The sequence below is a fragment of the Dendropsophus ebraccatus genome, chromosome 11 (assembly GCF_027789765.1).
Source record: "Dendropsophus ebraccatus isolate aDenEbr1 chromosome 11, aDenEbr1.pat, whole genome shotgun sequence".
Lineage (NCBI taxonomy): Eukaryota > Metazoa > Chordata > Amphibia > Anura > Hylidae > Dendropsophus > Dendropsophus ebraccatus.
The window spans coordinates 11,310,986-11,324,741 of record NC_091464.1 but is presented as its reverse complement, the minus strand read 5'-3'; the positions used below and the strand labels follow the sequence as shown (position 1 = coordinate 11,324,741).

The 13,756-nt window shown below is 43.7% G+C and overlaps 1 protein-coding gene across 1 annotated transcript in view; it reads left to right on the top strand.

The window, feature by feature from the left end:
- The first annotated feature begins 1,224 nt into the window (after positions 1-1,224).
- The window catches only part of IKBKE (inhibitor of nuclear factor kappa B kinase subunit epsilon), a 50,644-nt gene continuing 38,112 nt past the window's right edge, over positions 1,225-13,756 (top strand). The window contains exons 1-3 of the mRNA XM_069944394.1: positions 1,225-1,344; positions 7,272-7,392; positions 13,264-13,404. Coding sequence (XP_069800495.1) covers positions 7,306-7,392; positions 13,264-13,404 — 228 coding nt within the window. The 5' untranslated portion in view covers positions 1,225-1,344; positions 7,272-7,305. The remainder of the gene's footprint in view (positions 1,345-7,271; positions 7,393-13,263; positions 13,405-13,756) is intronic.

Below are 13,756 nucleotides of genomic sequence, written 5' to 3'. Positions count from 1 at the left end.
ACTGTTTTTTTTGGTTTTTGTGTTTGTTAGTAATTATATTTATATCTCGGTTTTTACACTGACGCATTGATTCATGCTTTGAGATTTTCACTATTTTTACTTTTATTACCAATATTAAATTGCTTTTTATTTGGACTATTAAGTAGACATTAGGTAGATTGCCTGGACATCCAGGCTCCTCTCTCTCGTCTTTACTGTCCTGTTATTTCATTACAACGGCCGTTATTACAGAAAGAACTGATGTTCTTTTAAAATAACAGCTGTTAGTTGCAGTTAAATGGCCGTCCAATAAAAATGGCCGTCATTGCGATGGTGCATTTTTTCAGCTGTTTTTCTGCCATTTTTGACTTGTGTGAATAACACTATGGGTATGTGCACACTTCGGAAAAGCAAGGTAAAATCCGTTGCGCCCGCCGCAGTCTGTGAGCAGGGCACGAGCAGCCAATTCCACAACAGAGTTTACGTCGCTTTTCCGAAGTGTGCACATACCCTTAAGGGGAGATCTATCAAACATGGTGTAAAGTGAGACTGGCTCAGTCGCCCCTAGCAACCAATCAGATTCCATCTTTCATTTTCCAAAGAGTCTGTGAGAAATGAAAGGTGGAATCTGATTGGTTGCTAGGGGCAACTGAGCCAGTCTCACTTTACACCAGTTTGATAAATCTCCCCCAATGTGTAAGTCAGATCATAAACTTCCATTGACTTCATGCTAACATCTGGCCACTAGAATGTTTCCAAGATTTCAAAAGGTCCTCCAGCAAAAGTCTTTATATTTCACATCAACTGGTTATGTAGATTTGTAATTTACTTCTATTTAAAAATCTCCAGTCTTCCAGTACTTATCAACTGCTGTATGTCCTGCAGAAAGTGGTATATTCTCGCCAGCCTGACACAGTGCTCTCTGCTGCCACCTCTGTCCATGTCAGGAACTGTCCAGAGCAGGAGAGGTTTTCTATGGGGATTCTTCTATACTATCAGACTTATCTGTATATAAGTATCAGAGCTCTGGCCGTACAGGGTGACAGGTGAATGATCGGTGCACATGGTTATTTATAGTGTTATGATATCTAGTGCAGACGTCACAAATAGAGTGCAAAGTAGTACAAAGAGCTAAAGAACAGTGGTCATCTAACACTAGCAGAGAGACTCGGAGGAAGACATAGCAGCTGCTAATAATGGTGCTCTGCCCCTTTAAGAGGGTTGTCTCTGTTGATGAAAGAAAAGAGAAACAAGGAAGTCAGTATGTTAGTGTGTGGATGGGACTATAAGTCAGGGAGACCGGGAAGAGCGAGAACTAGCAGGACAGGGGGCTCCTACCTTCATATATGTGTATACAGCAGAAGGGTGAGTACTCTGCCCCCCCCTCTCTATACAGCTCTATAGGGTCCATTGTACTTGTGCGCTCTACGTGTACTCTGTGCATCCTGTCTGCTGACACTGTGCTGAATGGTGAGAAGTGCTTGGTGAAACTGAGTTATGGTGAACATGGATGTGATGGGGGCAGCAGCAGTATATAAGGGGATACCCAGAGTATACGGGAACTTCACACCTGATTCCTTTATAGTATGAGCGACTATCAGGCTTAGGTGACGAGAAGGAAACCGGGCATTCCCCTTTCCCTTTTTACTTAAAGGGGTTATCCAGCGCTACAAAAACATGGCCACTTTTGAACCGCTCGTCTCCAGATTGGGTGGGGTTTGAAACTCAGTTCCATTAAAGTAAATGGAGCTTGAAGGGGTTATCCAGCGCTACAAAAACATGGCCACTTTCCCCCTACTGTTGTCTCCAGTTTGGGTGGGGTTTTGAAACTCAGTTCCATTGAAGTAAATGGAGCTTTATTGCAAACCGCACCTGAACTGGAGACAACAGTAGAGGGAAAAGTGGCCATGTTTTTGTAGCGCTGGATAACCCCTTTAATTGCAAACCACACCTGACCCGGAGACAAGAGTGGTGCTGTCTCTGGAAGAAAGTGGCCATGTTTATGTAGCCATGGATGACCCATTTAAAGGGGTTATCCAGCGCTACAAAAACATGCCCACTTTTTCACCACTCTTGTCTCCAGATTGGGTGGGGTTTAAAACTCAATTCCATTGAGGTAAATGGAGCTTAATTGCAAATCATACCTGAACTGGAGACAAGAATGGGGCAAAATTGTCCATGTTTTTGTAACTCTGGATAACCCCTTTAAGGAAACCCTGAAACCAACCATCATGGTGATAACAGAATGGCTTTATTGGTGCTGTACACTTCACCCAGGATACTGATCAGAACCATAAACTGGCACTGTCTAGGAACCCTCTTAGGCTACATTCACACGTTCCGTGTTCCTTACGGAACACGGACGTGGACTGCCTGTAACGGACTCTCCCCCGCCGGGCAGCATCTGTAATTAGATGCTAGGAGCGGAGGAACTGTACAGATATGCGCTGCACTGTAATGACAGCACCACACGGCTCTGTCATTACAGTGCGGCGCATATCTGTACAGTTCCTCCGCTCCCAGCATCTTATCACAGATGCTGCCCGGCGGGGGAGAGTCCGTTATACAGGCATTCCACGTCCATGTTCCGTGAATGTAGCCTTAGGGTCCTTTTGCACATACAGAAAAATCGCTGAAGTGCAAATGCCAAGCGATGATTTTTTTTTTCCTTATTAAAGGGATACTTCAATGAAAATTTTTTTACTTTCAAATCAACTGGTGCTGCAATCATGCTGATACTTGTAGGACTCGTCACATTAAATATTTTCGCTATGTTCATTTGCCTCCTGCTCCTGATATGCTGCTATATTTTCCTCTCTTTATTGACAGCTTGTTGTCTAGGTTTCCGACCACCACTCTGCTCTAAAAGCAGTGGCCGGGTTGGTGAATATTTAGCTATATTGTACATCGTTATATACACTTGTAAACTGTACACATGTATATTATACATAACACAGTATATATTACAATATACACTATGGGGGAGATTTATCAAGCATGGTGTAAAGTAAGACTGGCTCTGTTACCCCTAGCAACCAGATTCCACCTTTCATTCCTCACAGACTCTTTGGAAAATGGAATCTGATTGGTTGCTAGGGGCAACTGAGCCAGTTGCACTTTACACCATGTTTGATAAATCTCATATATAACTATATACATATATATATATATATATATATATATATATATATATATATATATATATATATATATATTACTATATACACTACACTGGAATTATCAAAGGGTGTAAAACAGACACTGGTGTAATCTTCCCATAGCAACCAATCACAGCTCAGCTTTCTGTTCAGGTAAAATGAAAGCTGAGCTCTGATTGGTTGCTGTGGGCAGCTTATATCTGTACCTCTACAGGGGGCAGATAGGTTGCTTTGGTGCACTGAATATCAGCAGTGGGCCGCTGAGGGCTGAGAAACGTTAAAAAAGTCTTCAGCACCAATTCAAAGCTAGCCACAAACCTAGGTGCCAGGATCATCTAATACTAGCAGGTTACATATTCATATAATATGGACATTAATCCTGGTAGAAGACTACTTGCAGGCAATCTGGGCCAGTAATCAACACAGTAACTTCTGGTCTTAAAGGGGGAAAAACATTTTTTAATTAATTGGTGTCAGAAAGTTATACAGATTTGTAATTTGCTTCTATTAAAAAAAATCTCCAGTCTTCCAGTACTTAGCAGCTGCTGTATGTCCTGCCGGAAGTGGTGTATTCTCTCCAGTCTGACACAGTGCTCTCTGCTGCCACCTCTGTCCATGTCAGGAACTGTCCAGAGCAGGAGAGGTTTTCTATGGGGATTTGCTACTGCTGCTCTGGACAGTTCCTGACATGGACAGAGGTGGCAGCAGAGAGCACTGTGTCAGACTGGAGAGATACTCCACTTCCTGCAGGGCATACAGCAGCTGATAAGTACCGGAAGACTGAAAAAGAGTGATGTGGGTCCCAGCCAGGGAGCTAAGTAGACATCTTGTCTTCACCCCCCCTCCCCGGTGATAATCATCCTCCCATCTGGGGTCTCCACTTTAAAGCCAAGTCTATATACAAAGCTAAATTTACATGGTGCTAATGTAACCTCAGAAGGAATCAGGAAGCAATGCAGGTGGAGTGTATTGGCCGTTTGGCTGATTTGTTTAACAAAGTGGATGAATGATACATGAGAGTAGATGACAGTGTAGCTTGGGATTGGATTTACACAAGTTTATTAAGGACCGATCAGGGCTGTATTAACAGCTGCTGCTGCCCTAGGCACTAAACCTGAAGACGCCCCATCTTCACGCACCGATTGGCGATACCAGACCTGACCAATACCACCATACCCCCCACCCCCCTGGAAAAGACACCAGATTTACTGGCAAGTCTGATTGGGAGGAGGGTGCTGCAAGGTGCTGCCCTAGGCACCGGACCACGGGTGCCTAATGGTAAATACAGCCCTGGGACCGATATTCTCTGCAATTCTCCTATACAGTAACAGAGGCCGTCCTCCCCGCACACAGAGGCCGTCCTCCCCGCACACAGAGGCCGTCCTCCCCGCACACAGAGGCCGTCCTCCCCGCAAGCAGCGGACGTCCTCCCCGTACGCAGAGGCCGTCCTCCCCGCATGCAGAGGCTCTCTTTCCCGCACACTGGGTTTTTGCAGTCTATTTAACATATACATTTTATGGGGAAAAAAACGGATGCAAAAAACAAATGTAATTGTGTGCAATCCATTTGGATCCATTTTCCAATGTGAGAAAAAATCTGATAAAAATGGATGCGTTTTTTTTTCTTCTTTTTTTTTAGTGTACCCAGAAATGTGATCGACCAGGTTTTTCTGTAGCATAAAAGTAATCATTTAAAAAATGAAATCATGGGAACAAGAATTAAGCTTTTCTAGATTCTGAGTGGCATAGCGCTTTCCGTTGTATCCACAAACATCTTAGATGCAGCTCGCATGTAGAGTCGGCAATCAAGACAATCCTTCGTTGGTACTATACTCCAGCTAAACTAGCAACCATATACCCCAACGTTGAAGATTGCTGCTGGAGACTCTGCTCTGAGAGAGGTTCCCTTTTACATATTCTATGGTCGTGCCCAGTTATTATTTCATATTGGCAAAAATGCAGAGACCTCTTGCAATCAGTAATACCTATTCCCCTTTCCTGGTCCCCCCAATTTGCTTTACTGTTGATTAATATGGAGAGCCTACCACACCGTTTTAGACCCTTTTGTTGTAAATTCCTGATTATATCAAAAATCGTACTGGTCAGGCATTGGAAAAAACCTGAATCTCCTAAACTGAACGAAGTTATTGACTCCATCAATAATACCTTTATCTATGAACGTATCATTGCCTTGGGCTCGATGCGATACTCCAAATTTGTAGAGGAATGGTCTCCATGGATGAACTCCACTCATTGCATAAACCCTCCTCCATAGGTAGACTCAGAATTTACTATCTATACCCTCTCTAACGCATGACATATAATATTTCAACAATATCCTAATATTGTTGCGCCAGATGAGACCTTATTAACCGATGCTCAACAACAACTTCTTACTGCATACCACTGTTGGCTATACAGCCATTGTTTTGTTTTGTTTTTTTGTTTTCTGTTTTATGTTTTCATTGTAACTAATTTGTTCATTCAAAGACATGTAACGAAATCTATTAACCACTGATTCTATGAAAGAACTATTCTAAATCTAAGAGCTGTACCACATCTTTGTATGTAAACTTGTAAACTGAAATTTATGTTACAGTAAGATTGTACCTCTCTGCTCAATATTCTCAAACTGTTTATACCAAAAATTTCTTCAATAAAAACTATTGAAACTAAAAAATGATATGTTAAATGGATGTAAAAACACAGTGTGAACCCGGCCTAGGAGCCATAACTCTATGGAGCCATTTAAAGGAGAAGTCTGGCAAAAATTTTTATTTAAGTGTTGCATTGCCCCCCCCCCCCCCAAAGTTATACAAATCACCAATATACACTTATTACAGGAAATGCTTATAAAGGGTTTTTTTCCCTGCACTTACAACTGCATCAAGGCTTCACTTCCTGGATAACATGGTGATGTCACTTCCTGGATAACATGGTGATGTCACTTCCTGGATAACATGGTGATGTCACTTCCTGGATAACATGGTGATGTCACAACCCGACTCCCAGAGCTGTGCGGGCTGTGACTGCTGGAGAGGATGATGGCAGAGGGATGCTCAGTGTCCTTCCAGTGCCCTGTGTCCCTCAGTGTCCCCCTGCCATCATCCTCTCCAGCAGCCACAGCCCGCACAGCTCTGGGAGTCGGGTTGTGACATCACCATGTTATCCAGGAAGTGACATCACCATGTTATCCAGGAAGTGACATCACCATGTTATCCAGGAAGTGACATCACCATGTTATCCAGGAAGTGACATCACCATGTTATTCAGGAAGTGACATCACCATGTTATCCAGGAAGTGACATCACCATGTTATCCAGGAAGTGAAGCCTTGATGCAGTAGTAAGAGCAGGGAAAAAAGCACTTTATAAGCATTTCCCGTAATAAGTGTATATTGGTGATTTGTATAACTTTTTGGGGCAATACAATAATTTAATAAAAATTTTCGCTAGACTTCTCATTTATTGTCCTTAGTAATAAGAGACTTTATTTAACTATAAAAAACTTCGGATATTAATGCAAAATGGTGATATTTTGAAAATTGTAGCCAAAATGCTATAAAACCCCATAAAACGCAGTAGACACCTAGCAGCATGAAGACTTTGTAAATCTTCATAAAACACCTGAATTGTGCAATGCACCTGTGCCATAGTGACCCAGCTGCAGTTTAGACGAGCGATGAATACAAATCCTGCTTGGGGGCGTTCCTATTGCTGAGAGGCGTCACAGACCCGGGGCACAGACACTCTAGGCCTCACCAGTTTGACTCTCCTGATACATTGCTTGCCCTAACCAAGGCACCGGGCGCATTATAAAAGACACGAGTGGTAAGGATTTACTCTCATCATATGGAGGGTACTAGCGGATTGGTGGATACAGAGTCCCTTTAATTTTACCCAGGTGACTTCATTCTCTATGTCAGGTCTAAGCAGTATAGAGATACTCACCCTTGCGGCAAAAAGGTTATTAAACATAAGAACCAATCAATCATCATTCACCTTCTATTTCCTTATTTGCATCAGACAGAAAAAAACGGACACTGACCGAGAAGGCCGATGTGTCGTAATGCAGGAGAATGGGGTAAGAGGACGGGGAAGGATCTCTGAGTAATTGTCCCAATCTCTGTAACAGATCCACATTGTATAAAGAGACCCCATACTGGAGGATGCCAAGCACCCCGAATTACCTGTGGGAGGTGGAAGACATACTGGGTCAGGGTGCTACCGCCAGCGTGTACAAAGCTCGCAATAAGGTAGGAAGAACTCTACACTCAAACAACTCTGACACCTGCTGAATAATTGTTACATAGATAAGGGGCGACCCTACCGACCGTGCCGAACAGTCATGTGTATGGGGAGGGCGCGAGGGATAACTGCTGGACAATCGTACAGCTGACAGTTATAGGTATATAGGCCGATTATACACAGGTATAGAAGGTATATAGGACAGTTATACACAGTTATAGAAGGTATATAGGCCGATTATAGTTATAGAAGGTATATAGGCCGATTATACACAGGTATAGAAGGTATATAGGACAGTTATAGAAGGTATATAGCATGATTATACACAGTTATACAAGGTATATAGGCCGATTATACACAGTTATAGGAGGTATATAGGCCAATTATACACAGTTATAGAAGGTATATAGGCCAATTATACACAGTTATAGAAGGTATATAGGCCAATTATACACAGTTATAGAAGGTATATAGGCCGATTATACACAGTTATAGAAGGTATATAGGCCGATTATACAGTTATAGGCCAGGTTCAGACTATGTAACTGTGCGGCTGTATTTGCGGCTGTAATTGTGCGGCGGTATTTTTGGTGATTCATGCGTACGCTGGAAAGTATAGGATATACGGCTGCACAGTGCACACTATGTATGAATCTACGGCCCGATTGTAAACGGACCCGTAAAAAATGAACAAGACCATTGTTTGCGGCGGGACATGCGGCCGAGGATTGACAGGCGGTCCGTACGGAGTACTTCAAAAATAGCCGGCAATGATGCCGAATGCCGATGCCTCTAATAGTTAATATATTAAATTAATAAAACACATTTTCTTTAAAGTCCCTTTCGTTGGTCAATAATTTAATTCTAACGAATCCATCATTTGGCAATTAAATATACTGTTAAAATAAATAGATATATAAATAAATGTATATTTATATATATATTTAATTTTTGACAGTATATTTAATTGCACAATGATGGATTCGTTAGAATTAAATTATTGACCAACGAAACAGAATTTATTTCATCGAAAATGTGTTTTATTAATTAAATATTAATTAGTACAGGAAGCTCCATAAGCCGTTAATTCATATTGCCGGCAATAGAGCATTCTGTACTAATCATCACTTTACTTTAATGAAAACATCAAATGTTTCTTCTAATTATGTTATCACAATAGCATTATTAGAAGAAACATTTAGAATTATATGTGCGCTCAGCTGATTGGCTGATCGGCTGAGCGCACATATAATGAGCCGGTCCGCAGCACAGTGACTTCATTGTGCTGCGGACCAGCGAAGAGGACACATCGGGGTGAGTATAGAGCTCTCCCCACCCCCTCCCCAGCACTGCACCCCTCCCAGCAAGGAAGGGGGGGTCAGTTAACCCCTTCCTTGCTGGGATGGGTGCAGTCTGACATCAGTCTGGCCCCCAAGGGGTTAAGGGGGATGCAATACATCCTCCCTTAACCCCTTGGGGGCCAGACTGTAAGCAGCGATCTGTAAAGATGCTGCATACTGTAAGGTGCACAACACCGCTCACAATGATGGGTGTTGTGCTCCTGTTTGTGTGTTTTTTGTGTGTTTCTCCCTTTTTGTTTTTCAGATATCGGTATCCTGGGGATTACGTCGGATTCCGTGGACTACGTCGATGACCAGCGGTTTTTTAATGTTTTTTTTAAAATAAAATGGTCAATGAGGGGTGTGGGGGTGTTTTTATTTGAATAAAAATTTTTTTTAACTTGTCTCTTGTCTTTATTTCTTTACTTTATAGACTTAGTAGTGGAAGCCGTCTAATAGACGGAATCCATTACTAAGTTGGGGCCTAGTGTTAGCCGGTATAAAATGGCTAACCCTAACCCCCCATTATTACCCCAGTACCCAATGCCACCAGGGGTACTGGGAAGAGCTGGGTGCCAGTGGTCCTGAGCGTCAAAATCGGCGCTCCTGGACCGGGCGGCAGCAGGCTGGTAAGATTTAGGCTGGGGAGGGCCTAAACCAATGGCTCTTCCCACCCTGGTGTTACCAGGCTGCTGTCGTTTGGTTTTTAACCCGGCTGGTTATAAAAATAGGGGGGACCCTATGCGGTTTTTTTTTAAATAAATAAATAATTTTAAAAAAACGCATAGGGTCCCCCCTATTTTTTATAACCAGCCGGGTTAAAAACCAAACGACAGCAGCCTGGTAACACCAGGGTGGGAAGAGCCATTGGTTTAGGCCCTCCCCAGCCTAAATCTTACCAGCCTGCTGCCGCCCGGTCCAGGAGCGCCAATTTTGACGCTCCGGGACCACTGGCACCCGGCTCTTCCCAGTACCCCTGGTGGCATTGGGTACTGGGGTAATAATAGGGGGTTAGTGTTAGCCATTTTATACCGGCTAACACTAGGCCCCAACTTAGTAATGGATTCCGTCTATTAGACGGCTTCCACTACTAAGTCTATAAAGTAAAGAAATAAAGACAAGACACAAGTTAAAAATTTTTTTTATTCAAATAAAAACACCCCCACACCCCTCATTGACCATTTTATTAAAAAAAAACATTAAAAAAAACGCTGGTCATCGACGTAGTCCACGGAATCCGACGTAATCCACAGGATACCGATATCTGAAAAACAAAAAGGGAGAAACACACAAAAAACACACAAACAGGAGCACAACACCCATCATTGTGAGCGGTGTTGTGCACCTTACAGTATGCAGCATCTTTACAGATCGCTGCTTACAGTCTGACCCCCAAGGGGTTAAGGGAGGATGTATTGCATCCCCCTTAACCCCTTGGGGGCCAGACTGATGTCAGACTGCACCCATCCCAGCAAGGAAGGGGTTAACTGACCCCCCCTTCCTTGCTGGGAGGGGTGCAGTGCTGGGGAGGGGGTGGGGAGAGCTCTATACTCACCCTGATGTTGTCTCTTCGCTGGTCCGCAGCACAATGAAGTCACTGTGCTGCGGACCCGCTAATTATATGTGCGCTCAGCCGATCAGCCAATCAGCTAAGCGCACATATAATTCTAAATGTTTCTTCTAATAATGCTATTGTGATAACATAATTAGAAGAAACATTTGATGTTTTCATTAAAGTAAAGTGATGATTAGTACAGAATGCTCTATTGCCGGCAATATGAATTAATGGCTTATGGAGCTTCCTGTACTAATTAATATTTAATTAATAAAACACATTTTCGTTGAAATAAATTCAGTTTCGTTGGTCAATAATTTAATTCTAACGAATCCATCATTGTGCAATTAAATATACTGTCAAAAAATAAATATATATATAAATATACATTTATTTATATATCTATTTATTTTAACAGTATATTTAATTGCCAAATGATGGATTAGTTTACATTTAATTATTGAACAACGAGAGGCACTTTATTACAACGAAAATGTGTTTTATTATTTTAATATATTAACCATGATAGGCATCGGCATCGGCATACTGCAGAGGATCGCAAACCCCGGTAATAGCGATTCATGTAAACTGTGTTCCCTGCTTTCCCAGATGCATCCAGAGGTGTTTGCATCACTTTCTTAAGATTTTATTTGTTATTTTTAGTTGAACCAGATTTCAAAGTAAATGACCGTATGTTTTGAGCCGCATGTCTATTTTTTCCCACGGCCGGAGTTTCATCCGCACATTTCCAGCCGCATAAAAAATACAGCCGCACAGATACATAGTGTGAACCTAGCCATAGAAGGTATATAGGCCGATTATACAGTTATAGAAGGTATATGGGCCGATTATACACAGTTATAGGAGGTATATAGGCCGATTATACACAGTTATAGAAGGTATATGGGCCGATTATATACAGTTATAGAAGGTATATAGGCCGATTATACAGGTATAGAAGGTATATAGGCCGATTATACAGTTATAGAAGGTATATAGGACGATTATACACAGTTATAGAAGGTATATAGGCCGATTATACAGTTATAGAAGGTATATAGGCCATTTATACTCTGGTGACATTATAGATAAGTAATCTGCTCACCTTTAGGGGTTGTGAGTAGTTGGTTTGATGCCTTTCTTCGGTCCCTGGGACGCTAGTGTCGCTGATCAGAAGTTCATGGAAAACTGTGGGCCAGCTGCCTGGTGCTAATGTACTATTCCACACACTTAATAAAGGGGGTCCTGTCCCGAAATGTTTTTTCTTCCGAAACACGTGAATTCAGAGACTTAAATAGATTTATAATTTACTTCTATTTAAAATGTCCAGTCTTCTAGTACTTATCAGCTGCTGTATGTCCTGCAGGAAGTGGTGTATCCTCTCCAGTCTGACACAGTGCTCTCTGCTGCCACCTCTGTCCATGTCAGGAACTCTCCAGAGCAGCAGAGGTTTTCTATGGGGATTTGCTGCTGCTCTGGACAGTTCCTGACATGGACAGAGGAGGCAGCAGAGAGCACTGTGTTAGACTGGAAAGAATACACCACTTCCTGCACAACATACAGCAGCTGATAAGTACTGGGGGCTGTAGGTTTTAAATAGAAGTAAATTATAAATCTACTTAAGTTTCTGAATTGATTTGACTTGAAAGAAAAGGTGTTTAAGGTGGTCTTACACTCATTGCTCATACGGATGCAGATAAGGTTGTATACACCACGCAGGTCCAGCTCGGCCACAGTAGAGGCAAACTGTATGGAAGGGGTTAGGCAGGCACATGGTACATAAAATAGCAAAGACCGGAACAGCGCCTTATCTAAGGAACGCAAGGAACCAACAACACCTAGGAGAAATGGGTGAAGCAGCTTAAAGAGGTAAAGGAGCATCTGGATAGGTGGAGGAAGAAGGGAACACCGGCCTTCTAAATCTAGGAAGGCGCGTGTGGAGCCTAGAGGAGAGTGGAGGAACTGCAGCCTCTCCAGAAGCATGGAGGCCAGGCTGAGAGGAAGCCATGGACCAATCTGGGAGTGCGGTGGAGGAGCAGGCAGGGGTGGTCCAAAGGTGGAGAAGCAGACAGGGGTGGTCCAAAGGTGGAGGAGCAGGCAGGGGTGGTCCAAAGGTGGAGAAGCAGGCAGGGGTGGTCCAAAGGTGGAGGAGCAGGCAGGGGTGGTCCAAAGGTGGAGAAGCAAGCAGGGGTGGTCCAAAGGTGGAGGAGCAGGCAGGGGTGATCCAAAGGTGGAGGAGCAGGCAGGGGTGGTCCAAAGGTGGAGGAGCAGGCAGGGGTGTTCCACAGGTGGAGAAGCAGGCAGGGGTGGTCCAAAGGTGGAGGAGCAGGCAGGGGTGGTCCAAAGGTGGAGAAGCAGGCAGGGGTGGTCCAAAGGTGGAGGAGCAGGCAGGGGTGGTCCAAAGGTGGAGAAGCAGGCAGGGGTGGTCCAAAGGTGGAGAAGCAAGCAGGGGTGGTCCAAAGGTGGAGGAGCAGGCATTGGTGGTCCAAAGGTGGAGAGGCAGGGGTGGTCCAAAGGTGGAGGAGCAGGCAGGGGTGGTCCAAAGGTGGAGGAGCAGGCAGGGGTGGTCCAAAGGTGGAGGAGCAGGCAGGGGTGGTCCAAAGGTGGAGGAGCAGGCAGGGGTGGTCCAAAGGTGGAGGAGCAGGCAGGGGTGGTCCAAAGGTGGAGGAGCAGGCAAGGGTGGTCCAAAAGTGGAGGAGCAGGCAGGGGTGGTCCAAAGGTGGAGGAGAATGCAGGACCAAACTGTGCATTGCACCTGAGCACTTTTACGTGTTACATATATACTTTCTAACCCCTTTAAGCTGTAAAACATCCCACTTCTCATTCGTTGTCATTGAGATTTTATATTTATGTATATCGGCACCTCCATCACTTTCTGCACATATATATACACACATAGAGAGTGTTGGGATAGATGGGATACAAGCCTCGGCATGGGTCGTATATAACCGAACTTCTACCTGTCTTGTGTTCTGTCCCTACAGAAGTCTGGAGAGGAAGTGGCAGTCAAGGTGTTCAATAACTCGAGTTACCTCCGGCCATTTGAAGTACAGATGAGAGAGTTTGAGATGTTGGGGAAACTCAACCACATCAATATTGTCAAGCTCTTTGCTGTAGAGGAAACCGTGAGTTACTACGTTACCCGTCCTGTTAGCTCAGCTACATCCTATACTCGCTACTCGTTTCATCTCTATTTAAGCACAAAATAAAACATTCTACTTAAAGAGGTTGTCTGGGCAAAATTTACCTCCCCTATCCACAGGATAGGGGAAAAGTAAGAGATCATGGGGGTCCGACCTCTGTACCCTCCGCCCTTACTTCAGCTCCAAAGGAATGACTAGAGCTGGGGGTCTCGTGCTGTACCTGCGGCTGTATACATAACATAAGATGGGCCGGATACAGAGATCGGCAAGGGGTACGGAGGCCGGACGCCCGCAATCTCTTACTTTTCCACAGGATAGGGAAAAATAGATTTTG